At 37.9% G+C, this 26,954-nt stretch overlaps 1 protein-coding gene across 3 annotated transcripts in view; it reads left to right on the top strand.

Annotated features, from left to right (window-relative positions):
- Window positions 1-26,954, top strand: part of DENND2C (DENN domain containing 2C) — a 93,202-nt gene that overhangs the window by 48,083 nt on the left and 18,165 nt on the right. For all 3 annotated transcript variants that reach the window (XM_061410394.1, XM_061410375.1, XM_061410385.1), the window contains exons 2-12: window positions 3,609-4,623; window positions 5,952-6,088; window positions 6,479-6,591; window positions 7,370-7,540; window positions 13,815-13,911; window positions 18,271-18,315; window positions 20,168-20,355; window positions 23,408-23,517; window positions 25,117-25,186; window positions 25,707-25,784; window positions 26,396-26,536. In XM_061410394.1, the coding sequence (XP_061266378.1) occupies window positions 3,800-4,623; window positions 5,952-6,088; window positions 6,479-6,591; window positions 7,370-7,540; window positions 13,815-13,911; window positions 18,271-18,315; window positions 20,168-20,355; window positions 23,408-23,517; window positions 25,117-25,186; window positions 25,707-25,784; window positions 26,396-26,536 (1,974 nt within the window). In that variant the 5' untranslated portion in view covers window positions 3,609-3,799. The remainder of the gene's footprint in view (window positions 1-3,608; window positions 4,624-5,951; window positions 6,089-6,478; window positions 6,592-7,369; window positions 7,541-13,814; window positions 13,912-18,270; window positions 18,316-20,167; window positions 20,356-23,407; window positions 23,518-25,116; window positions 25,187-25,706; window positions 25,785-26,395; window positions 26,537-26,954) is intronic.

Below are 26,954 nucleotides of genomic sequence, written 5' to 3' on the forward strand. Positions count from 1 at the left end.
CTTGGGGACTTCCCTGCCAGTCCAGTAGTCAAGATTCCACACTCCCAGGGCAGGGAGCACTGCTTTGATCCCTGATTGGGGAACTGATATCCTGCATACCACCTAGTGTAGCCAAAAATAAAAGTATACCCTTTTATCAGTTTTAAAATCAACTTTGAGAATGTAAAGAAACTGCTTGCAATGCAGGAGACCCGAGTTCCGTCCCTTGGTCAGGAAGATCCCCTGGAGAAGGGAATAAGCTACCCAACTCCGGTACTCTTGCCTGGAGAATTCCATGGACAGAGGAGCCTGGTGGGCTACAGTTCATGGGGATGCAAAGAGTCGGACACAACTGAGCAACTAACACTTAGAATGTTCCAAATGCTTCCTATTTTGCCAGATTTTATTTAATCAATAAAATAGTTTAAAGGGTATGGAGTGAGAAACTTTCTTATGTAGATGTGAATTTAGTAAAATAGAACATTAATATTCTCTTTCTTACAGAGAATTTCACTTACCTGAATGGATTTTGGTTGGTTTCTCTTAAAGGGCTAAGAACACCAAATCCTATATATGATAGTTTATATTATGAATTACATCGTAAGCTGACAAACTATAGTTGAGTATTTCTTGGATCAAAGTAATACTCACAGAATCAATAGATAATAAAAACAAAGGGACATGATTAAGAATCACCTCTTTGGGAAAAAGAATAGGGGAAAAAAATTGATTAGTACCTTTTTTTCTCCTAGTATTTACTCCCAAGTATTCTGTTTTATTATATTTTAAAATCATGCTTAGTTTGTCACATTTACACTTTTGCTCCCCTGAGGGAGTAAGTTGCTGTTTTCTTCTGCTGAGGTTGTCCATCGTGCTTCTCGTGAGCTCTGGTTTCTCTTTGTGCGATTCCTCCCTGACTTAATGGTCTTTAATAGTTGGAGAAGCCTTTGACTCATTTTGTAGTATTAAGAAGCAAAATTTTAAAAATTGTTGGAGCTGTTACATTTTCTTAAGCTGTGATTCTGTTAGAACTGTTGAGGCAAGCTTGAGAGAGCAATCTCTGTGGACGAATATGTGAATAAGTTGGCTTAGGAAGTTTTCTAAAGATGAAGTTTGGAGAGAGCTAGGGCTGGAAAGCTGGACCAGCACTTAGGGGTTAGAATGTCTAATGATAGTGGAGGTCAAGGCAAGAAACTAGAGGAGTGGGGGAAGGGATATAAGTCTTGCAGGCTAGGAGAGCCATGGGGGAGGAAGAGGTGGGTAGCAAAGCAACTCAATTTAATTAGGCTAAAAAGGACCCTCAAATGTGAGAAGGCTATAAGGAAAAAACAGGTAACTCTTGGTTTGGTGATTCTTATTTTTTGAATAGGACAAAATCACAGCTTATATATAAGGTTAGGCAAGTCACATTCCAAAAAGTTTAATTTGGCAAAAATTAGAGCTTTGCATTGATGTATAAAGATAGATTCTCTGTAATATCAATGAAGGCATCAATCTAGTTAGAATGCATTAAAAATTTTTGGCTTTGAAATAGTTTGTCAATTTTAAAAAGCTCCTTTTTTTAGGAGAAAGTAGTACTTCTCTGCATACTGCCTACCAATTAATATATTAGGAGTTTCATGGTGCTATGCCGCTCTGTTGCCCCTGAAACACCATGAACACTCATCATTTATATTTGTATATGAATTCTATAGACAACAAATTCCATTTGTTGCCAGTACTTTTCGAGTTAAACATTTTTTTTTTTAGCCCAACCAGTTTTCATCTTTTTCTTCACAATTTGACCCATTCATACTTGAAACACATTAACAAGGGAAGAGTAATGAAAAAGTTAACAAGAAGTATCAAAAACCTCAACTAGTCTCACAGTAAAGAGAAAAAAAATTCCTATTTTGTCTGTAGTGAAGAAAACCTGAGTCTCAAGGACACCTTTAAAAAGCCTTAGGAATCCTCTGTAAACATCAGAAAGTAGAAAAGGAGTTTCAGAGTTTTAATAATGAGCAGTAGAAGCTGATTTGAGGTTCAGAGTCTATGCTTTCATCTTTTGTCAAGAATTCTGCACAACAGCTTTTATATTTAGGTGCTATGTTTTGTTTTTTTTTTTCCACTCATGTGAGTTTAATTTCTTAAGATTTTTAAAAATCTTTTTCTTTGTATCAGACCCTCATCAAAGTTTACTTGCTAGCAGAGCTGGTTTTTCTACAAACTTAAAGAAATATTTTAAATTGATAGAAGTCCTGATTAGCAGTTGCTCTGCCTACAATAAATTGTGTATGTGTGTGTCGTGTATGTTTCGGTTTGGTCAGGGACATTGACAGAGCTGGGCCAAGACTTCTTCCTGCCTGTTAATCAAGGCCACACAGACAGAGCTCAAGGAAGGATGACCCCTGCCTCAGGAAGTATTGAATCAGTTGCTATTTTTAACCAGTATACAGTAGAACTTGAGACCAGATCCTTTACTCAGTTACTAGGAAAAGTTCTCTGCCAAACTTTGCATTTGAGCAAACAGTTAATGGGCCTAAATGAGTGAAGCCTCTGCATGAAAGGAAGAGATGTGACAGTGGCTGTAAGTATTTTTGCTGATACGGGTCAAGGATGTGGTGGCAGAGATGTGGAAAGTTCAGTTAGTGATGAAATAAGTAATTACATTTCAAAGTAACTGTAGTTGACGGCACCTTGGATTGTCTTTAGCTCTGCATATATGGAATTCTTTCCTGGTGGTAAAGAAACTGCCTGCCAATGCAGGAGATGTGGGTTTGAATCCTGGGTCAGAAAGATCCCCTGGAGAAGGAAATGGCAATCCACTCCAGTCTTCTTGCCTGGGAAATCCTATGGACAGAGGAGCCTGGCAGACTACAGTCTATGGGGTGGCAGAATTGGACACGACTTAGTAACTAAAAAACAAAACAATATGAAATTCTGGGCTGCTAATAGCAAGGTTGAAATATGGGTATATGATGAGCTAATATTATCTCTCAACATAGGACTAGAAAAGGAAATCAGCTGTTGGTGTGTTTCCAAACTAATTGACTCTTCCTCTGAAATTATACATAAACTTTTGGTATTTGAGATGTATTTCTGATAGTAGTCTGTTGCTCCTGTTTTGTTAAGTGAAAGTTTCATAAATAGTTGATTTATGGGGACTTTCCTGGTGGTCTTGTGGTTAAAAATTCAATCCCTTGCAATACAGGGGATGTGAGTTCAATCCCTGGTCAGGGAACTAAGGTCCCACATACCACAGGGCAGCTAAGCCCTCACGATCCAATATGCAGCCAAATATCAATAAATAAATATTAAAGTTTCTTTTAAAAAAAGAATTGATTTATTACAAAATAATGTTGTATAGTACTATTATAATCTCTTATAAAACCTCATTCTACTTAATATTAGGAACTATGCAGAACATGAAAGCAGATAGTTTGAGAAATGCCATAAATAATATTTTCTCTATAATATTATGCCACTATCTTAGGAATGCCTTAATGAAGTTGAATTACTTAATGGATGACAGGTACATCTTTACATATGAATTATAAGTGAGTTATTTAGGGATAGGTGGGCAGTGTTTTAGTGGAATTTAAATTAGGAAATTATAAAACTGTGTTAACATATTCATCTCATTTTAATAGGATTATTCAAGATAGAGTTGTAGCCATTTTCAACAAGGATCGATGATAAGAATTTTTCTTTTTAAAAAAAGATTTTCAAGTTAAAGATGAAAGGAAAATACTGGAATTTTTCGGATTCTAACTTGTGAGATAATGAATATAGTTTTTCACAGTGACTTCTGATGGAACCTTAGTAAAATTCATTGTTTGTCATGCACCCAACTGGGAACATGGATGTTGGCTTTTCTCGTTCTGCTGTTCATACACTGTCAAGAAGCCACTGCAAAAACATCAAGCAAAAAATTTCCCAGTGGGAAGGAAGAACTAATGGTATATCTAACCCAGATAAGTGGCATGCAAAGGACTTTGGAGTGAGATATAATAACTGTAATCAAGAGAGTCTTCTTAAGAAAATGCCTATTGCTGAGGGAAAGAGCAAAAAGCTGGATGTAACCAACACTCAAAATGTTGATCAAGGTATTAATGAAGACGCCAAAAGCCACAATCAAAGTGAGGATGAAAGTGAAAAACGTGAATATGATGATACACACTTATTTAAAAATGAATCAGAACCCAACTGGGTATGTTCTCGGGTCAAACAAATTGAAAACTGGAAAGAAGTTTTAGATCCAGAGACTTCATTACCTCCGGGAAATTTCTATACCTCACAGATATTGTGGAAGAAAATAGAAGCACTTTCCCCAGATAAAGTCTTAAATTTGGCTTTGGAGCATTGTGGCTCTTCAGAAAAAGAACTGAATTTCAGAGTTCTGGATAGTTCATATGGAGTAACGAAGAGCTTAGAAAACATTTACTCTGAGCCTGAGGGACAAGAATGTGGACCTTCTATAAATCCTTTGCCAAAACCTCGTAGGACATTCAGATATTTATCTGAATCTGGCCCTATGCCATATAAAGAAAGAAACTGTGACAGAAAATACTGTGAAAATAATTCTTGTGCAGAATCTTCTTTGGCCTCTTCTCAGGAACCTGAACCAAAGAAATATGGTGGAAAAATCAGAGGGAGATCTAAAAGGTATGTTTTTATTTGAAAGGTAATGATTTTCAGTATTCTCCTTATAGAACCATTGAGCTTTTTCCTTTTCAAACCAATTTCCATTTCCATGCATGGGTTACACCTCTGATTTGATATATAGATGTTGATTGACCCAAGGGGAAAATACCTACAAGAGTATCAGGAGTACAGGTAATATCTACTGACACAATCATAGAAAAACTTTTATTTTTTAATTAAAAATTTTTATTGAAATATAATTGACATGTAACATTATATGAGTTTCAGGTGTACAACATAGCAATTTGATATGTTTATGTATTGTGAAATAATCACCACAATAAAGCTAGTTAATAACACAATAGTGTATATTTGAAAGTTGTAAGAGATGTTAAGAGTTCTCATCACAAGGAAAAAAATGTGATTACATGTGCTGAGATAGTTTAATGGTCATATCAAGTAATATTCATAAAATATATGTACCTGGAAGAGAGTGGATCTACATGTTAGCCACATTATTTTTAAAAAACTTTTTATTTTGTATTGGAGTGTAGCCGATTAACAATGTTATGTTAGTTTCAGGTGGACAGCAAAGGGACTAAATAATACATATACATGTATCCCTTCTCCCCCAAACTCCCCTCCCAGCCAGGCTGCTCATTACATTGAGCAGAGTTCTCTGTGAGGTCCTTGTTGGTTATCCATTTTAATTATAGCAGTGTATACATGTTGACCCCAAACTCCCTAACTATCCATTCCCCTCATCCTCTCCCTGGCAACCATAAGTTCATTCTAAGTCTGTGAGTCTATTTCTGAAAAACTTCCATTTTCTATGTTTAAAAATATATAGGGAAGCTAGTGCGTTCTTCTATTTCATTTAGGGCATGCTGGCTCTAGGCTCACTTTTTATTCGAGAGTAAATTTAATAAAGTACCCAAAGAAGAACATGAATGTAATTGGCTGTGTGCGTGGTAAGTTGTTGCTTCAGTCATGTCTGACTCTTTGCAACCCCATGGACTGTAGCCAGCCAGGCTCCTCTGTCCATGGGATTCTTGAAGCAAGAATACTGGAGTGGGTTGCCATGCCTTCCTCCAAGGGATATTCCAGACCCAGGGATTGAACCCAGGTCTCTTGTCTCCTGCATCAGCAGATGGGTTCTTTACCAGTGGCACCACCTGGGAAGCCCTTCAGTTTTCTCATGGTTCATATAAGGCTCCAGCCTAATTTATTACTTTTAGGTATATGATAAAAACATCTTTGTAATTATTCACACAAGTCCTTTACTTATTAATTTCTGTCATGCCATAGTTTTAAAAGATACAACCTTAAATTATATCTCCTTTCTTAAGGAAATCCTTTGAGTTTGAGGACATTCAGCACTTTCGAAATCGGAACTCTCAGAAGATTCATGAAGAACTTGGAAGAAATTCTGGCTCAGCACTTTATTACACACAGTCTGAGGACAATATCTATGAGGATATCATATGTAGGTGTTCACAAACTCTGCAATTCAATTTAATGAGTGTGTAGTTGGGGCAGCCCTTAAATAGAATGTGATATTTTGTTTTACAATCAAGCATGTCTTGCTCTAGATTTTCCTTTTTAATACTGAAACCTTTGTTATATAAATTCCTTTATTCTCTAACATCTAGTTTAGTGGACTCTTCAGTTCAGAAGTAGACTTTTGTTGGTTAGATGCCTGAGTGGTTTGTAAGTGTAAAGTACCACTGATTTTAAGACCTATATCCCTAAAGCAGTGTAGAGTAGAGAGCTGAACCAGTCAGTTTTTTCTTTTCCTTTTACATGTAGTCACTTTGTCCTCATTTAATTATGTTCCTCTAAACTTCTTCATTTTCCTTTTTTTTTTTTTTTCAAGATCCTACCAAAGAAAATCCATATGAAGACATTCCAGTGCAGCCTTTGCCCCTGTGGAGATCCCCTTCAGCATGGAAGCTCCCACCCCCTAAAAGTGCTTTCAGAACACCCAAGGTATAACCAGAGAATTAATATTAAAAAAATTAGAATCTTATTTATGATCCCTACAAAAAACGGTTAAAGTGGTTTAATTAGGGCCAAAACTGAGAGGCACTGAAATATGGGTTTGTTGTTCTTTGTTTTGAGGGGGCAGCACAAAACTAAATTTGGTTTTGGGGAGGGGTTTTGTTTGCTTTTTAGCACTTCAGAAAACTTGAATGTAAACACCTCTGGACAAGCCATAAACCTTTCAGTTCACTCTAGTTACCACAGCTCCGTAGTAGGTTTGCATCACCTATGGCCTAAATTACCTGTCTGGTCCCTGAAAGCACTCACCACCCCCAAAAGCAAAGACTGCCTTGAGCTAATGAGGACTCTGAGCTGTTGTTCTCTGTAAATTCAATTACATTGTTGTAGAAGAACTTTGGATTAGAATCCTGAGAAATTTCTTTACAGTGAAAAAGAAAGTATGGTATCCTCACTTGGAGGTGGTGGTAGTTGTGGTTTAGTCACTAAGTCGTGTTCGACTCTTGTGACCCCATGGACTGTAGCCTGCCAGGCTCCTCTGTCCATGGGATTCTCCAGGCAAGAATACTGGAGTGTGTTGCCATTTCCTTCCCCAGGGATCTTCCCCACCCAGGAACTGAACCCGGGTCTCCAACATTGTAGGCAGAATCCTCATTTGAGATGATTTTAAAGGAAAGATAAATATCTGGGAGAGAATAGCTTTGACTTTGAGAACATAGGCATTACCTAGATGATCTTACCCTTACCAATACCTCTTCTTTTTTAGCTTCCTCCCAAACCTCATTTCCTTCACCGGAAGACTATGGAACTGAAGAACTCACAAGCTTATATAAGGTCAAAGCTCACAAAGGATACTACATTGCCAGTCACGTTAACAGAATGGAAGCTTTTCCGAGCTGGAGAAGTTGCAAACAGGAAAAGGAAAAATCTTCCAAGGGTAAGAACTCCAGTATTTTCATTCTTTGACTCTTATTTCAGCATTTCCACAAATGAGAATAAATAAACTTTAGACTGAAATGAATAGCAGGATAAAACCTGACCTACTGGAATTCTAATTCTTCTAAGATTTGGAAAGCAGCCTTAAGTTTTAAGTTTTACTCATGCAAGAAAAATGCATGAATGGCTTTTGCCAAGGTTTTTGTGTGTATGTGTGTGAATTTGTGAAATTGATTTTAGGTGAGTGAGTGAGTGAGTGAACGTTATTCAGTCATGTCCTACTCTTTGTAACCCCATGGACTGTAGCCGCCAGGCTCCACTGTCAGTGGAATTCTCCAGGCAAGACGACTGGAGTGGGTTGCCATTCCCTTCTCCAAGGGATCTGATCAACCCAGGGATCGAACTCTCCTTTCCTGCATTTCAGGCAGACTCTTTACCATATGAGCCCCCAGGGAAGCCCTTAGAGGGCTTCATTTTGGTTATCTTTGTTGTTGTTTAGTCGCTCAGTCATCTCTGACTCTGTGACCCCATGGACTATAGCATGCTGGGCTCCTCTGTCCTCCACTGTCTCCTGGAGTTTGCTCAGATTCATGTCCATTGAGTCAGTGATGCCATCTAACCATCTCATCCCCTGTGCCCCCTGCTCCTTTTACTTTCAATCCTTCCCAGCTTTGGGGTCTTTTCCAGTGAGGCAGCTCTTCACATCAGGTGGCCAATGTGTTGGAGCTTCAGCTTCAGCATCAGTCCTTCCAAAGAATATTCAGGACTGATTTCCTTTAGGATTGACTGGTTGGATCTCCTTGCTGCCCAAGGGACTCTGAAGAGTCTTCTCCAGCACCACAGTTTGAAAGCATCAATTCTTTGTCGCTCAGCTTCTTTATGGTCCAACATTCACATCCATACATGACTACTGAAACAGCCACAGCTTTGACTATATGGATCTCTGTGAGCAAAGTGGTGTTTTTGCTTTTTAATACACTGTCTAGGTTTGTCATAGCTTATCCTCTGAGGAGCAAGCGCCTTTGAATTTCGTGGCTGCAGTCACCTTCTGCAATGATTTTGAGGCCCAAGAAAATAAAATCTGTCACTGCTTCCACTTTTCCCTCTTCTATTTGCTATGAAGTGATGGAACGGATGCCATGTTCTTAGTTTTTTAAATGTTGAGTTTTAAACCAGCTTTTTCACTCTGTTCTTTCACCCTCATCATGAGGCTTTTTAGTTCCTCTTCACTTTTTGCCATTAGAGTGGTATCATCTGCATGTCTGGGGTTGTTGATATTTCTCCCAGCAAACTTGATTCCAGCTTGTTATTCATTCAGCCCAGTATTTCACATGATGTACTCTGCGTGTAGGCTTCCCTAGCAACTCAGCTGGTAAAGAATCCACTTGGAATGCAGTGACCCCAGTTCGATTCCTGGGTTGGGCAAATCCCCTGGAGAAGGGATAGGCTACCTACTCCAGTATTCTTGGGCTTCCTTGGTGGCTCAAATGGTAAAAGAATCCATCTGCAATGCAGGAGACCTGGGTTCAATCCCTGGGTTGGGAAGATCCCCTGAAGGAGGGCATAGAAACCCACTCCAGTATTCTTGCCTGGAGAATCCCCATAGACAGAGGAGCCTGGTGGGCTACAGTCCATAGGGTCACAAAGAGTCGGACACAAATGAGCAACCAAGCACAGCACACAGCACTCTGCATATAAGTTAAATAAGCAGGGTGACAGTTTACAGCCTTGTTGTACTTTCCCAATTTTGAACCAGTTGTTCCATATGAGGTTCTAACTGTTGCTTCTTGACCTGCATACAGGTTTCTCAGGAGACAGATAAGGTGGTCTGGTATTTCCATCTCTTGAAGAATTTTCCACAGTTTGTTGTGATCCACACAGTCAAAGGCTTTCGTGTAGTCAATGAAGCAGAAGTATACATTTTTCTAGAACTCCCTTGCTTTCTCCATGATCCAATGAATGTTGACTATTTGATTTCTGGTTCATTCCTCTGCTTCTTTGAAAGCCAGCTTGTATATCTAGAAGTTCTCAGGTCATGTACTGCTGAAGCCTACCTTCAAGGATTTTGAGCATAACCTTGCTAGCTTGTGAAATGAATACAATTGTATGGTAGTTTGAACATTCTTTGGCACTGCCTTTCTTTGGGATTGGAATGAAAACTGACCTTTTCCAGTTACCTTGCTACTGCTGCTGCTAAGTCACTTCGGTCGTGTCCGACTCTGTGCGACCCCATAGACGGCAGCCCACCAGGCTCCCCCATCCCTGGGATTCTTCAGAGAAGAGTACTGGAGTGCCATTGCCTTCTCCGTTCCAGTTACCTTAATTCTCATTAAAATCAGCTGCCCATGTGAAGGAAGCACTAGAATCTCATGTAAAAGAGCCTTCTATTAGGCTGGCTTCAGTGATTCTCAGTCATTTGTGTAATAGCCAAAGTTAACTCAGCTTTGTGCCTGAGTTTATAAATTTTCAGTAATGACAAAGTATATGCCAAAAATTTCCATTCAGAGGAAGGAAAAAAGAAATTTTACTCTTAGAAATATAAATTTTTGCCAATTATACTGAAAAAATGACTTCTCTCTCAAAGGAGAAAAGGAAGTAAGTGTGTAAATCATCTTGATGAGAGCCATTGAACCAAAATGAAGAAAGTTGGGTTATTTGTAATACATAATATTTTTAAGAGACATGATAATATTTAAAAACTCTTTATGTTACTCTGTTCTTCTGTAATTCAGAATGTTTTCAGAATTACTATCTTGGATTGCAAGGAGATCCAACCAGTCCATTCTAAAGGAGATCAGTCCTGGGTGTTCTTTGGAAGGAATGATGCTAAAGCTGAAATTCGAGTACTTTGGCCACCTCATGAGAAGAGTTGACTCATTGGAAAAGACTCTGATGCTGGGAGGGATTGGGGGCAGGAGGAGAAGGGGACGACAGAGGATGAGATGGCTAGATGGCATCACTGACTCGATGGACGTGAGTTTGAGTGAACTCCGGGAGTTGGTAATGGACAGGGAGGCCTTGCGTGCTGCAATTCATGGGGTCGCAAAGAGTCGGACATGACTGAGCAAATGAACTGATGCTGAAATGAAGAAATGAAATCTTTTAAATAGTATTTATTCTCTTAACCCCATCTCAGTTGTATGTATTCATTTAGCCCATGATTTTTGTATCTGATTTTAACTTTAAACAAAAGTGATAGCTGTTTCTTGGTTTAGTAACTGCTGATTGGTTCCTTGGGAAATACTCTTTCCACAGTTACTTTAATTCTTCTGATCCATTTCCTGCCCTTCCCTCTTTAACATGTGAAGTGTTAAAGACACAGAGTTTTTTAAAAAATATTAAACTGATCTCTCTGGGAAAAAAAAATTTCAGGTGTTTATTCTCCTGTGTATGGTGAGGACTACTTAAAAATCAGAGGTTTAAAGAATTGCCAGAAAAAATAAATAAATAAATAATGAATTGCCAGGATATACATAATATATAGGGCTTCCCAGGTGGCTCAGTGATAAAGAATCTACCTGCCAATGCAGGAGACGAGGGTTTGATCCCTGGGTCGGGATGATCCCCTGGAGGAGCAAATGGCAACCCACTCCAGTATTCTTGCCTGGAGAATCCTGTGGACAGAGGAGCCTGATGGGCTACAGTCCATGGGATCACAAAAAGTCAACAGGGCTTAATGACTAAGCAACAACAACAATGTATATATAATGTATAACTGAATCACTTTATTATTCACTAGGAACTAACACAATATGAAGTCGACTGAGCGACTTCACTTTCACTTTTCACTTTCATGCACTGGAGAAGGAAATGGCAACCCACTCCAGTGTTCTTGCCTGGAGAATCCCAGGGACGGGGGAGCCTGATGGGCTGCCGTCTATGGGGTTGCACAGAGTCGGACACGACTGAAGTAACTTAGCAACAGCAACACAATATTGTAAATCAGCTATGAAAGTGAAAGTCGCTCAGTCCTGTCTGACTCTTTGCGACCCCATGGGCTATACAGTCCACGGAATTCTCCAAGCCAGAATACTGGAGTGGGTATCCGTTCCCTTCTTCAGGGGATCTTCCCAACCCAGGGATTTAACCCAGGTCTCCTGCATTGCAGGCGGATTCTTTACCAGCTGAGCTACCAGGGAAGCCCACAACATTGTAAATCAGCTGTACTTCCAAAAAAAAAAAAAAAGAATTGCCAGGCATTCTGCATAGTTCTCTTTGATAAATCATGCTGGCACAACAAAACAGATCCTGTGTTCACAGGAGCTAGAACACAGACACATAAGGCATTATATTAAGATATGGTTCTTGGAATAACATTAGCAAGTATTTAGAAATTGTGGATTGTGGAGTTCGATGAGCCCCGAGGAAATTTGCAGTGCTTTTGATTTCATCCCTCAGTGTTTATGTACTGTGGATCCCTTGAGCACTCAAAGCTTGCTCTCTTTCTGATTATAGGTGAGATGATTCAACTTTTCCTGTTCTAATATTTTCCCAAAGGTTTTTTTGAGAAGTAAGGAAGACAGAATGGTTTTGGGAATTCTTGATTGTCAGGCAGGAACAAACTGTTAGCATTTCTGTTTGTAAGCCTCGTTGGATTAAACCCCTGTAGGATATTCCATTTGCAATACAAATTTTGGTTTTGGACTATCTTTGGGAGCAACATTCCATGAGGAAAGCAGTTTTTGCTTATTTCCTCTTTGATGACTAGAGCTCTCCCTGGAAGGGAAACTGGTTTCATAGTTTGAAAATAACTGATCTAGTCCATATGCTTCTTCCCCACCCTTCCTTTCTTTCTCTGCTGTGGAAATCTGTGTAGGATTGTTTGCTAGAGTAGATTTCCTAATGTTTTATGTTGTTTGTCTCTAGTGTGTACATAGCAATATGGTTTCCATCATTCTTAGGAAAAATATTCTATAGTATTTTCTATAGCTAGAAGGTAATTATAGGCTCCTCTTTCTAGCTCACAATCAAAATTTTAATTTTATTACTTTAGCTCATATTTCTGGAATAGATAGTTCCCTTTCCTTTATAACATTTCAGTGTACTTTTGAGTATACTTCTCAAATGTACATGAATATTTTTACTATTTTTGGTCCTTGTGTACCCAAAATACATGTTTACTCTCAAACATCTTTCCTATAACCCCTAACAATAACTTTATATGTCTGGATCCTCATATTTGTTTATAATGGGTTAAGAATATGGGTGACTTTTCATTTGAATTACAGCTACAAATATCATTAAAGAAAAATCTTTAAAAGAATAAACTCATCCAAAAATGTGGGAATAATCTGTGTATTTAAAACACATGTTTCTCACATGTTATTTTTCTTGCAGTGGACTGACTCACTGCTTATGGATTGCCAGGATTGCTAGAGAGACAAGGACAAAGGAAAAAAGAGCATTTTTCTCAAGCAACTTTGTTGGTTATCATCTTACAGTAATATAATGCTCCTAACAGTTGTTAATTCTGGGCACTAAATATGTTAAATCAAGATTAATAGTTAAGAAATAACTTGGAATTTTAAGAAAAAAGAAAAATATCCGTAGAAAACCTAATCAGTTTCTCCTTTTAAAAGTAGCTGTTGATCTTTCCTCCTTTTTAAGCCCAGTCCAGTCTGTATCTCTCTCTTGCTCTCTTTTAAATATACTTCCCAGAAGCAAAGCAAGAATTGTAATGAATAATGCATGTTAAATGGAACATGGTTTTTGTATTTAGGCCTATTTGAGAATCTCCTACTTTTATGACATGTTTCTAAATAAATTGTGATATTAGTGTTCCTGGTAGTAAAAAGAGTATTTCTTTTGACTAAAACTTTCTAAGTGTGATTATCCTCTTTTTGCAAAAGTTCATGGGAGCAAAAATAACTGCTCCTCACCCTGCCTTCCAAATGAATAAATGTCTCACTTCTTACTCTGGGCATGCAAAAACTTGAGCCCATTGGTGAGGCTTGGTAAATACAGAGAGTGCGGTAGCCAGATTTCCTGCATGTTGTGACATGGAATGACAAGCAATCTCTCTAGGAGCCTGTGCTGAATTCCTCTAGAAAGGAAATATCCTTTCCCACTTATCTTACCCATATTAAATGGATTTTGTATTAGAATAGCATGTCATCTTACTAAAGATAATTTTAGATTCAAAATTGAAAAATGTAAAGGCTTTATTTTTAAAATGGATCTTTCTCTGAATGAGAATCACTAATAAGTTAATATTATCAAGCCACAAAACTTGTTGGTGTTTGTTTTAACTTGTACTTTTCTGGTCTTTTTTTCAGTTTGTATTAAAAATAGATGATATATTTGAGTCTAAGAGAGGGAAGAAAAAGGTAAAGTTACACCCTTACACTGGAAAAGATGCACCTCCCTCTAAAGGTAAGAATTGTTACAGCTGTTCATAGCTATTGCATATGTTAGGCAGATCATTATATAATTTAATGGTTGATGTGAATTATAATTTTTGGTTTACTTTCCTGTCTCTCCCACTTAAACATAAAACTTCTTTAGCCTAAATTTAGGATTATTTCTTGTTCTTCCTCAAATCCCTTTTATTTAGTTCTGGTTGTTGATGTTCACTCACTAAGTCATGTCTGACTCGGCCAAGTAATAGCTACTGGATGAATAAGTAAATAAATTTAAAAATAGTTATAAACCAATGAGAATGATTTTTCATAGACAGACTTCATCCTTATTTTGTAGTCCTTTGATTTATAGTCTTTTGTCAGTGTAGACTCATTCAGTGGAGAAATGAAAATATTAAGTATATATATACTGAAGGTATGTGGTATTCAACCTACAGTCATCCAATAAGTTCAGTAGTTTTGTCCTTCAGATGCCTAGATAAAACTTAGATTGTCTTGACTGAGAACCTTTCAGCACTCATGATGAACTATTAGACTTTTCTTTACAACAAACTTGCTTGTCTGGCACAGAATGTGTAGAAGTTAGCAATTTTTATATATGAGATTCATAAGTGAGAAACAACAGCCAAATCATACCAGAGAAGAATGTTTCATATTTTTGCGAAGACTTCCAAAGACAGAAATTTCTTAATTTCCATTAAAAATCTATTCCTCATTCTACGATTGAACTACGTGAAAATAAACTTCTGCATTCAACAATTCAAAGCTCTTTCTTCTTTGTGATGATTAAAATCATCCTGTCACCATTTAAAATGTGAATTTTCATATTTTCAGAAGCAATTATTAAAACATTTTAGTCTTTATAGAAGAAATACTTCTGATTATTGTTAATAATAATAGCTACTAAATTGAATGAAGTAATAGTTTCTTTATGTACTTTATCTAGTGTATAACATATGACCACACTGGGAGGTGAGGGACTATCCTAATTTTACAGAGTAAGAAGCTGAGTGAGAAGAGGAAGCATCGATTTGAATCAAGGAACATGACACCACAAAGTCTTATTCTTCTTTATCACCAACAATTACTCAGTTTTTCTCATAAGTCTTGATTTTTGGCAGTTTGACTATCTCCTCTCTAGATGTTTTCATACATCCAGTAAAGATGTAGTCAAATGCTTTTTATTTGTATAATTCAAAAAGAGATACAGAAGATGAAAAGTAATGCCAGATATTCTGCTGGATCCTTTCAGATACATTATGATTGTCTTTTCTAAATAACTGTATGTAGCAAATATTATTATTTTATAGATTAGGAAATAAATTAAAATTGCAAATTATATGAAATATCAAGACACTGGAACCAGGACAAATTCTTAGAAAAGATTATCAATTTTCCCAGATTAACAGCAGCCCCAGATTAACTGCTATTAATCTGGGAAAATTGATAATCTTTTCTAAGATAAGTTGATAAGTATAATATCAACTTATTATATAATATCAAATATATTTATATCAAATATAATATATGTCAAATATAATAAATATAATATCAACTTATTGTATAATATCAAATATAATATAATAAGATAATCTTTTCTAAGATAAGTCGATAAGTATATTCACCAGATATGCTACTCTAGGTACATTATCACTGATCTGTTATTTTATTTGTATGCTTTATAGATTAGAAAGATTTTAGTAAATTTGACTTTAAGAAAAGTTTTTGAAGAGTCAAATCCTTTTTTTCACTGTATTTATTGAAAAGAACAAAAAATCAACAGCATAAACTGCCAACTTGTAACATATACACACGAAAGGAGGAGTCCCTACAAGTTTATTTTCTTTTGCATGGCTCAAAGGAAATGTGCATTTACCCAGTCTCTGGCCAGCTTCTTCAGTGGACAGGAGAAATTTCTCTCATGCTTGAGGACTCCTGGCTCAGTAGTCACAGTTCTCAGGTTTTTGTTTTCCTCCGTAAGCTTTTGTCTGTGTATCAACAATGCCTCATAGAACCAGATAATTTTATTTACCTACTCTGCCAATACATGCTAGGTTTTAGTGAATCTATTCCAACCTAAACATTTCCTAACTCTCAGTTCTCAAGTATCACAAAATGATTTACTGCCCTTCTTCAAAAGTACAGTTTTGTGTGTTGAAGTCACTTATCAAAAAGGGACAACATAGTACTTTTTGATCCTTACGGATTTTCAATATTAGCTTATAAACCCCTTAACCTTCATTCCATGTCTTGGAATGCAGGTCATCAAAACCCAGAGGTGGATATGTTAAAGCCATATAAATGATCTTTTGTAAGGTCTTTGCCAGATAAATTACCTTTCCTCCCTTCCCATTTTCTCCTTCCTTTCTTTTCTTTTTTTCCCAGACACCTCACAGGCTCCCAAGAGGTGCCTGGTGCCAAGGATATAGATAGGGTTCAATAGCTCACAGTGTTTATTCTTACTTATTGATCAGTAGGACAGAGCCCCAGTATACTTTGTGCCATTGTGGTTAGTTTGAAGGTATAAAACCTAGATAGTACACAATATTTAGATAGCTACCTTTTCTGTAACATTTCTTGTGTACTTTTCACGCGTGTCTTATGGAGAGACAGCATTTTTTTATCTTCTCTTCTTGCTTATTACAAAACTAAAATGAACACAGCAAGACATTACAGTAATATAGAATAAGATAAAATGGAAAGCCAATGTTTCCAGAACTTCCTGCTACTACTCCCAGAAAATTTTATGTACATGCAAATGTTTTTTTCCCCAAATAGCTTTATACTGTGTCTTGCTTTTTTTTAAAAAAAAGTATAATTAATATACTTTGGAGCTCTTTCAGTATCAAGACACAGAGATCCACATATCTGTACTGCATTTTTTTGTATAAATGTAAAAGAATGTATTTAGCTGTTTCTAACGTTTTATTTAATCTGTGGATAATTAAGGTTTATAAAGAGATATAGGTTTTTTTCTCTTCAAACAATGCTGTGATGTACACTTTTTACTTATATATAATTTTGTGTATTGGTTAGAATATATCTATAGAATGAGTTCTTAGCAGTGGACTTAATCAAAGCACACATACTTTAAAGAACACATAAATTAATATTTTTATAACTGCTAACCGAATTGTCTCATAAATAGATTGTAACAGCTTACATTTCTATGAACAACTTTTGAAAATGATATTTTCCTCATTATCTTAGTTAATACTGTGTTTTATTAGAGATTTTTATTTTTTACCAGTGTCATGGTTGAAAAGTACATCTTACTTATTGTCTTAGTTTACATTTCTTTAATTATGAATTTGGACAGTTATGTTTATCAAGATTTATCAGTCTTTTTCTATAAATTGCCTATTCCTACCCTTTATTCATCTTTTGTTGTGCTGTTTTTCCATATTCATTTATGACAGCTATTTGAATATTAAGACAGCCTGGTGTCTACAATGTATACTACAAATATTTTCTCAGGTTATTTGCCTTTTGAATTTACTAATGATTTTTTGTTAGATTAGAAATTTTACATTTTTATACAGACTTACATACATTTTTCATTTACGACTCCTAGTCCTCGTTTTTCCTGATACTTAAAACTTTTTCCCTTTCTTTACATTTTAAAATTTTGCTTTAACTTTTTAGATTTAATTTAGAAATTTTTCATTCACTTGTTTACAATGTTTTATCTTTTGGTTGCTTTGTTGTTGTTGTTTTATAAATTGACAATACACCTAGTATTGTACAGAATATTCCCTTCTGAAAGCAAAGCCCCTTAGCCCCAAAATACTTAAAATCCAATTGTGGAAAATAAGAGCAGTTCAAAGCCATCTGAGTACTGTAAGAATTCAGAGTAAAGTTCAGTTCAGTTTGGCCTTCGAGGTGGCTTAGAAGCATCTTAAAAGAGGTAGAATGTTACTTCATAAACTCATTTGGTAATCTTTCTTAACTTCACATTTTCATGTTAATCTAAACTCATAGTTTGTTCCACGTTGAGACTTCTGATTAGCCAGGTTGATGCTTCTACCTGTGATACCTTATTTAGGAATCAAAAGACAAATACGTCTACATTCTATGAATGTAGAAATACAATCTACTCTAACCAAGACTTCCTGCAGCTAGTTTGGACTGCTGTTAAAGTCTAGATTTAGGGGTGAGGGGAATTAAGGAGGGAAGTGGGTGTGGGAAGAAGGTGGAATGGAGTAGTTTCTTCTCTGAGCCTTGATACAGCTAAGTGGTTTGGAGAAAGTTTCAGCCTCCTTATTATTCCTTGCTCTTAAATCCCCAGGTCTATGGAACTTTTCCATTATTCTCTTCCTCGTGTTCCTCCTGCTGTTGTTGGACAATACAAATGGAAATTCTTTCTTTTCAGGTGAACCCGGTGGGTACGAAAGTGATGCCGAGTATCTACCAAAGAGTGAGTGAGTCAGTGGGGCTGCTCCCTTTCGCGTGATGATCCTGGTTATAGGTGGAGTCGCACCTACCTTTGTGATGAAGCATATTTTCTACACCAAGTTTCACTTTGTCGGTGATTTCTTCATTATAAGATCCTGTTGAGATTTAGGGAACTAAACAATACACTGTCAGATGTTGTGACAGCATTAAAAATCTCCCATAATTGAGAATGGATACATGTATATGGCTGAGTCCCTTTGCTGTTAACTATCATAACATTAATCAGCTATCCCCCAATACAAAATAAAAAGTTTAAAAAAATCTCCCATGGTGGTGTGAGGCAAACCTATATAGTTCTTAAGATGGAATGTTCTGAGGGGAGCGGCAGAGCTGCGTGTTCAGACACATATGCAGCCATTTCCCAGCAACCAAAACAGAGCATGTGAGTCATCCTCTGAGACAAAAATATCTGATTTTTTCATAGTCACTCAAGTGTAATTCATTAAGTGTCTTAGCTGCCTCTGACATTGAGATAGGCAACACTGATCTGTTTCTTATTCACAGGCATTTATATTCTAAATTACTGTGCCATTTACTTTCTGTTAGAGTATAAACTACGCCATGCATTTTTGGTGGTACTTGTTCGAGTACTCAAAGGCTCTGTATCCTGCATCTAATGGATTTTCACAGCAAATTATTTCGTTTCTGTTTAACTGAGGCATGGAAAAAGTAGGAGACGTGAATTGTCAAAGCCAAGAACAGGGCAGTTCTAAGTCTGATACTCTGACTTTATGATTAATAATCATGTGCTCCTACCAGTAGCCTCAGTTGCTTCAGGTGTTTGATTCAGTAGCCTGATTTAAGGTGAAACCTAAGTCATCATCAAGTTCAACTTGGATGTGTAAAGATGACTAACTTAGTGCTGTCGCTACTGAGAATCAGGCCCTAAAATTTTCTTGATATGAGCTAAGCCCTTTGGAGTAAGAAGGCTTGCCTAGAGCACTTTTTTAAGTGTTCTTAATATTTTGATCCACATCATAACTTCTTTGGGGCAGAATGCATCACATCTCGAAAGAAAAGCAAAACAATTAGAGGGTGAGTCTTTCGGTCATTGGCTTAGAATGACAAATAAGCAAATCTCTGGGATGCTTAGATTATTTCTTCTGCAAGTACTGTGTCCCCCCTAGTGGAAACTATCCCAAATTATCCAGAATTTAGAGTGATGAAAATAAAGGATAAATGTTATCCACTTTTGAGTGGGATTGCTCACACTGTATAAATAGTATGCTTCTATAAATTCTTTCTTTTGAGAAACAATCTGCTGATTAGTATCTTTTCCTCTTGTGTTTAGCACCATTTATTGATATAAGTATATGTCCATCATTCATAATACATGCCAAAGAGAGAAGGGAAAACAACAGTTTGTTTCATGTGAGGATAGTTTTGTTTTAATTTTATAAAAATTGTCTCTTTATATACTTACCTTCTATAGGACTCAATTATTTTATCAGATCTTTTCCCCCACCTATGATTTCATGGTCTCAGCAGTGGCATCTGTGGTCTGGCCAGTGCTTTTACTGGTGTCATGCCATGAAAGATGGGATAACACAGAGTGTGTGTTGGTACATGCCTAGGTATCAGTTGGGACACAGAACATCAGTCCCACTGCAGAGCCCCCAGGTGCCTGTGAGAATCTGCACTTGTCCTCCACGTGTGTCATAGCCCTAACAAGCACGTCTGGGTGCAGATGTTCGTTAGTCAACATTCATTAACAATGACTGAATGCAGGTTAGCCCCGCATGGGTCGTGACCTCTGGGTGCTAGAGGGAAGATAGGGCTACAAAGGAAGACAGTGCTCCATGATCTCATCGCAGGTCGCCACAAGCGCGTAGCACAACTGCAGCAGTCTTCCAAGAGGAATCCGCACTACCAGACTTTAGAGCGGGATCTGATTGAATTACAGGAGCAGCAGCTCTTTGAACTTTTTGTGGTGGTGTCTCTACAGAAGAAGCCATCAGAAGCAAGCTACGTTCCCCAGGTCATACAACAATTCCCTAGCAAGGTACGTGCACAGAGACCATGAGGCATCTAGGAATGGATGGCATTCCTGTGTCTCTGTGTATTTATCCCTCTCCTCTTGTTTACTGTTGTCTCCATCAGCTTTTACTAACTCTATACTTCTTGTAGGACATGGATCTGATGATATCTTGTGTCAGGCGTGAGCTGCAACCAAGGGGGAATAAAACTCATTATTCAAGTTGGGTTTTTATTTTTTGCTCTACTACTTACTAAGTGACCTTTAGCAAGTTACAAAGCCTCAATTTTCTCCTCCTTAATGAGAGTGAGTGAGTGAGTGAAAGTTGCTCAGTCATGTGTGACTCTGACCCCACGGATTGTAGCCCACCAGGCTCCTTTGTCCATGGAATTCTCCAGGCAAGAATACTGAAGTGGGTTGCCTTGCCCTCCTCCAGGGGATCTTCCCGACCCAGGGATTGAACTCAGGTCTCCTGCATTGCAGGCAGATTCTTTACCCTCTAAGCTACCAGGGAAGCCCCGTTTTTAATGAGGGAAATGATAAACGTGGCAGAGTAAGGTAGCAGTTCAGAGCACGGACTGTGAGCCAACTGTCTGCAATTGCCACTTATTAACTCCGTGACTTAGAGCAGTTAAACTGGTCTGCGTCTTGTTTTCTTCATTGGTGAAGAAGGGGTAATCATAACAGTGTCCATCCCATGTGGTGAGGATTAAATGAGCTCATTATATAATAATTAATATAAGGCACTTAGAACAGTGTCTAGCATATAGTAGCACAATATAATGTTATCCCGTATTAGTGAGGACTTAATGAGATAATGTATATAACATGCTTAATGCAGTTTCTGGCACATAGTAAGCACGTGATAAATGGTTACTATTATTAATAGTATTATTTCCTTTACTCTGCCGTTTCCACAAAAACATTCATTCATTAATTGCATCAGTATTTCATAAATACCTACTATTTGCCAAGATTACATGTGGAGAACACAACTAAAATAGATATTCTTGGTCCCTGCCTTCACAGAGCTTACAAAGTAGACCCTAAATGTGGCTCTGAACTTTGTGACTGTAAAAATAAAGAACATGATCATTACATCAGGGCTTACAAAGTGATGGCCTCTGAGCTTATTAAGCCCACAGACATATTTTGGGGGGGTTGCTGTAATACAGTAATAAAATAATAATAAAGTTTTTGTCGTCAGTTTTTTGTTTAAAAGTCAAATTTCACATAGAAATCTGTATTTCGGTTTTGTCCTGAGAAACTGGAAAGACCGCCAGCACTCAGCCCACATTCCTAAGTGGCAGGAGCAGGACTGACTTCATGGGTATGTGACCACTGCAGTCACAAAAGGCCTCTGTCTCCTAGAAGGGCCCTGCTCCACAGGCAACTCTCAATTTATATTTGAATTTGTGTTTTGTAAGCGAGGAGTAAGGTCTGATGAGACAGTGGGGCGTGTGCCAGAGTCTTAAAGCCTGGCTTCATGCATGGTCTCACCTGCTTCCTCCCCAAAATGGGTTCTCTAGGTGTCCTCACTCCTACTTCTTGGTTCCCCAGGTCCTGTCAGGCTTCTGCCTTTCCAGCCTCACTCACTGGCTGCTGCCACCCTCTGCAGCATGCATGGGGAGGGTCAGGATCAAGCAAGCATTAACCCCGCAGTGTCTTAAGCAACGCATGGTCTTGCTTAATGCCTTAATGCAGTGTCTTAATGCCCTGCCCTGGGCATTGCTACTCCTATTCAGTGGGTGGTCTAGAGGTGCAAGCCTTTTCATCACCCCCAGTCCAAGTACTGAGCATGTGCCTGTGTGGAGGTTACAGCCCCTTGAGGCTTGCCCAGCTGCTGTGGGTTGGAGTGGCGGGCTCATGGTAAGGGAGTTACCCCGGCTCAACTTCCCTACCCTAGTCAGGACACAGGGTTTGAGTCCTGCGCCTGGCCCGAGGTGAAACCCCGCAGCTGGTGGGTCAGTTGTGCACCAGATTGTGAGCCAGGGTCCCTGAGCACCTGTGAATGTCCACATTTATCCCCAAGATCCTCATGCCTGAGGAAGCATGCCTTTGAATACAAAAATCAAAAACCCTGTTTTGTTTTAGAAATTAAAAGGTAGGTCATTGACATTAGTTACATGAAGGCAATATGGTAATTAGACTTATCTGCTTATTTTTGTACTAATTTTTAAATGTCTTGATTTAACTAAATTTAGACTGTTCTCTAAAGTACAATACCAAACTTGCACAAAAGGGTCTTCCATGCTAGAATTTTACAGGAAGTCACAAACCCATAATTAGGTAACAAAGATTATATGCTAAGGAAAATGATTATATATGGGGTGGATTCTAAAAATATGGTTTTTTCTAAGTAACGGTCATCTGACTTTTCAAAACATCTTGGATTATTGATCAGAGTATCTTGAGCTGGCTAGGTTTTTGCTATCACTGTATTATAACATAGATTTTCATTTATTTCATAGTTCATGATTCATAAAAATATTCTGACTAGTATGTGAATACTTGAATTAAGATTCTTTCTCTAGATAAGAAACTGTTTTCAATAATTTCTCTCATATCAGATTATAGGATCTCCTCAAGTACCCTCTCTCTATAAAAACAGAATTCTTTTTACTTAGAAACTGTTCCTTAGAAAATTTCAGTGATTAACAGTCTTGGCCCTCCTGTTTTATTAAACTGCACAAAAGCACTCTGAGATTGCTGCTGCTGCTGCTACTAGGTCGCTTCAGTCGTGTCCAACTCTGTGCGACCCCATAGACGGCAGCCCACCAGACTCTGTCATCCCTGGGGTTCTCCAGGCAAGAACACTGGAGTGGGTTGCCATTTCCTTCTCCAGTGCATGAAAGTGATAAGTAAAAGTGAAGTCTCTCAGTTGCATCTGACTCTTCGCGACCCATGGACTGCAGCCCACCAGGCTCCTCTGTCCATGGGATTTTCCAGGCAAGAGTACTGGAGTGGGTTGCTACCTCGACTTATTGGATACCTCTTTTCCTGAGAGCAGGCTGAGTTTTTTTGTTTCTGCAGTCCACTTACATAGAATATTAGTCACTTCCAGTGTTATTTTTTTCAGGGTGATCATGGCTTTAAGCAATCCAGAGACACTGAAGAAAGGCTCAAAGTTATCCCTAAATTTTGTTTTCCTGATTCAAAGGACTGGGTGCCAACCTCAGAACTCAAGAGGTAAATAGACTACTTTATCTGATTTCTTTTGTTGAAACTACAAAAGTAGAATCAGAATGTTCGAAAAACAGATAGAACCAGTAGTGAAGCTATGTGTACTCTGTGGCAGGGAAGGAAGGAACAGAATTAGGACATTTCCTATGTGGGGCTCCCAAAAGAAAAGCACAGTGTTAATGGGAAAACAAGTTTGAGAGTCTCTTCAATTTGCCAATTCTGCAGAAAAAGAAGTTCCACTTTACATACAATCAGAAATGCCACCAAGTGGACATAAAAGGAAAAAAACACTGAACTTAAGAACTCAAAAACAAAAATAAAACATGGCAGTGTCTGCATCTTGTATCTCCCTCAAATTGTTAGAAACAGCTATAGCCCAGATTGTATGTTCCCCTGTCAAACTTGTACAAAAAGGAGGCTGGAGTTTGGAAGGTGTAAGTATATTGGAAAGGAATTATAAGAAATTTCTCCCCAGTATCTAGAGGAAATTACTATTTTCAATTAATAAGACATCATCATCTCATATCCTGCTTGTAAATAGATGACTGCTTCTTTCAAAACTGGAATTACTGGTCATGTATTTAGGCTGAAAAGCATGATTATGTGAACCATATCACATGCTGATGACCTGCTGGAAGACAGCCTCAGCTGTTGCCTAACTGGCTGTGCCCTTCCACGCTGCGTTGCCTCCAGACTAAGCTGCTGCCTCTCACAACCAGTTTAGCCTAATCGCCACTGTCATCTCTGAGCCATCAATCCTGATGCTTTGTGCTGTCAGTTGCACTGCTGACCACATAGGCAGCTTCTTTCATATTGACCTGGCTGCTCCATGGTTGGCTTTTCCCTCTCCCCAAGAGTTATGTGTGTTCATTCTAAAATATATGGAAAATACAGAGAAGTAAATAAAAAGCAAAAATTAGAAATCACTGGCATTCTGGTTTACTCAGAGATAATCATTGTGTTTTGAGATGTTCCCTTCCAATCTTTATTCTTGTCCGTATATAGATGTATGTATATAATGTTGTTCAGATTTGAATTCCTTTTGATTGTTAATGAATTTATTTCTTGAGCCTCTCTAGGTCTTCATTTTGTAAGTTACCTATGCATTTTATCTTTTGCCTATGTTTCTAATGAGATATCAATTTTCCTATTATTTTTTATATATTAAGGATATAATCTTTTGCCTATCACTGTTCCATATGACCTCTCAAAACTAAGTAGAAGAATTTGGAAAGGAAGAATAGCTTATTAAAATCCTTTTTAGCTTACCTATGTGTTTGGCTAAACTGAGCATTCAACAAAAGGAAAATAGACTTGATCAATAGCTGACCGGATAAATAAGAAAGTGAAAGGAGGTGATGGCTTCAGCAGCTCATCCCATACCTGTTCTCTCACTCCAGTACAAAGTAAGATATTCTCAAGGGCTGGACCTTTGAGAATTTGAGAATTTTCCCTCAGGAAGAACATGACTTGCAATAAATGTAATATTGATGCTTCCTCTTACATCACAAAATTGCTGCTGTTAGACACTAATTTTTAATTTCTTGTTCCAAGGAATGTCATAAGTAGTTGTTTGAATCTCAAACTATTGACTATTTTTTTCAGTGAAACCTTCTCCTTTGTCTTAACTGGTGAAGATGGGAGCCGGTGGTTTGGTTACTGTAAGAAGCTCTTGGTAAGTCCCAGACCTGTGTTCCAGGCAGCTTTGGTCAAGAAACAATAGAGTCAGACTGGGAACTTCAGAAGCATAATTTCTAGATGAGTCTGGGGGCTACTCAATGATCTGTGTATTACAAAGAAGCTATGTTAGCTTTAAACAGTAAGAGCAGGGTGGAGGTTAGCCACAGAGTGTTTTGGAATAGAAAGGGTATGGATTTATTTTATTTGTCGGTAATAGATAATGAAAGCACTGACATTGTAACTGAAGTCAGTCTGCTTATGTTTGAGGAATGGAGTACAATGAGCTAGTCGAGGGAGCTCTGAGTTACTTTCTTCTTGCTTAGATGCCTTCATTAAGCTGGAATGAATCATACCATCTTTTTTTTTTTTTTTAGCATTTTTCCATCTTTCAGTGTTCCCTGAGAATGAGACCTTTGGTTCCTACTCTATACTAAGGAGTATTAAGAGGTATAAATAGTCCAAATTAGTAAAGACTTGTGCTACTTAATTTTTGCTTTGTTGTTGTTGTTGTTTAGCCAGAAGGCAAAGGAAAGCGACTCCCTGAGGTATACTGCATGGTCAGTCGCCTAGGCTGCTTCAACCTTTTTTCAAAGGTGAGTGGAGAATGGGTGCTATGAAAGATGGTGTCCTTTCTGAGCCCTGAGTACATCTTTGTTTCTGATGGCTTCACTAGGCAATGTTAAGTGGCATAGACTTTTAACATTCTACTTTAGAAAGGGTTTTCCTTTAGTAGATTCGAACTACAGGTTTGAAGGCTTAAACTTAGATCTCTAAACCACATGATGTTGCCCTGTAATCCTCACTTGGGTTTGCTAAACCTTGCTGCTTAAAGCGGAACTTTGCCTGAAGTTTATCTTGTCTCATGTCTCTCCCAAGCACCAAACTGCAGGATATTATTGTGTTACTTTCTTTGCCCCTTCCTTGGTGATATAAAAAGGGGCTCCTTTCTAAAATTAAATTGATCTATTTTTGTAACTTTTCTTAGAGATTTAAAGATACCTCCAAGAGAAAGGAGGCCTTTAATGAACTTTTATTAAAGGTGGCAGAAGCTTATCTGTCTTAAAATCTGGTGATCGTATTATTTTCAAGTTTGTGCAGTTCCTTTAATAGGATTTCAGTTTTTCAGTTCCTTTAATAGGATTCTTTTATGTTTTTGAACTGAGTCCTTAATTAAAAAAAAAAAAGATATGTTTTGTGTATGTAGATTCTAGACGAAGTAGAGAAAAGAAGAGAAATGTCTCCAGCTTTGGTTTACCCCTTCATGCGAAGTGTCATGGAAGCTCCTTTCCCAGCTCCTGGACGCACCATCACAGTGAAGAGCTACCTCCCTGGGGCTGGAGATGGGGTAAGTTAGTTAATTTTGAGGAGACTCGCTAGCTGCCAACACGCAGTCCTTATGCTAGTAGACCTTACGTGATAGAAACCTTTCTCCTTTTCATAAATTACACAGAGTGTGTTTCAGTCGCAGAAGCACTAGAGAAACATCCAGTTCATCTGTGAGATTGTTGATCCTAGACCCCAAGAACCAGAGGTTTCTCTACCATTCATAGATTGAACCACTCATAAGTTGATCTGCAAGAGGTCAATTTCAATATGACAAATGTTGTCCGGTGGGATAAAAGATTTCACCAGAAATTTATGGCATGAAACTATAAAGTATTAAGTCTTGAGATCAGTGTAGGCTGCTTCACAAACTGCAGCAGCCCCTCTCTCTTGAATTTAATCTGTAAAAGAGTGATAGGGTCCTTTAGTATTGTCATTAG

Source organism: Bos javanicus, chromosome 3, assembly GCF_032452875.1.
Source record: "Bos javanicus breed banteng chromosome 3, ARS-OSU_banteng_1.0, whole genome shotgun sequence".
NCBI lineage: Eukaryota > Metazoa > Chordata > Mammalia > Artiodactyla > Bovidae > Bos > Bos javanicus.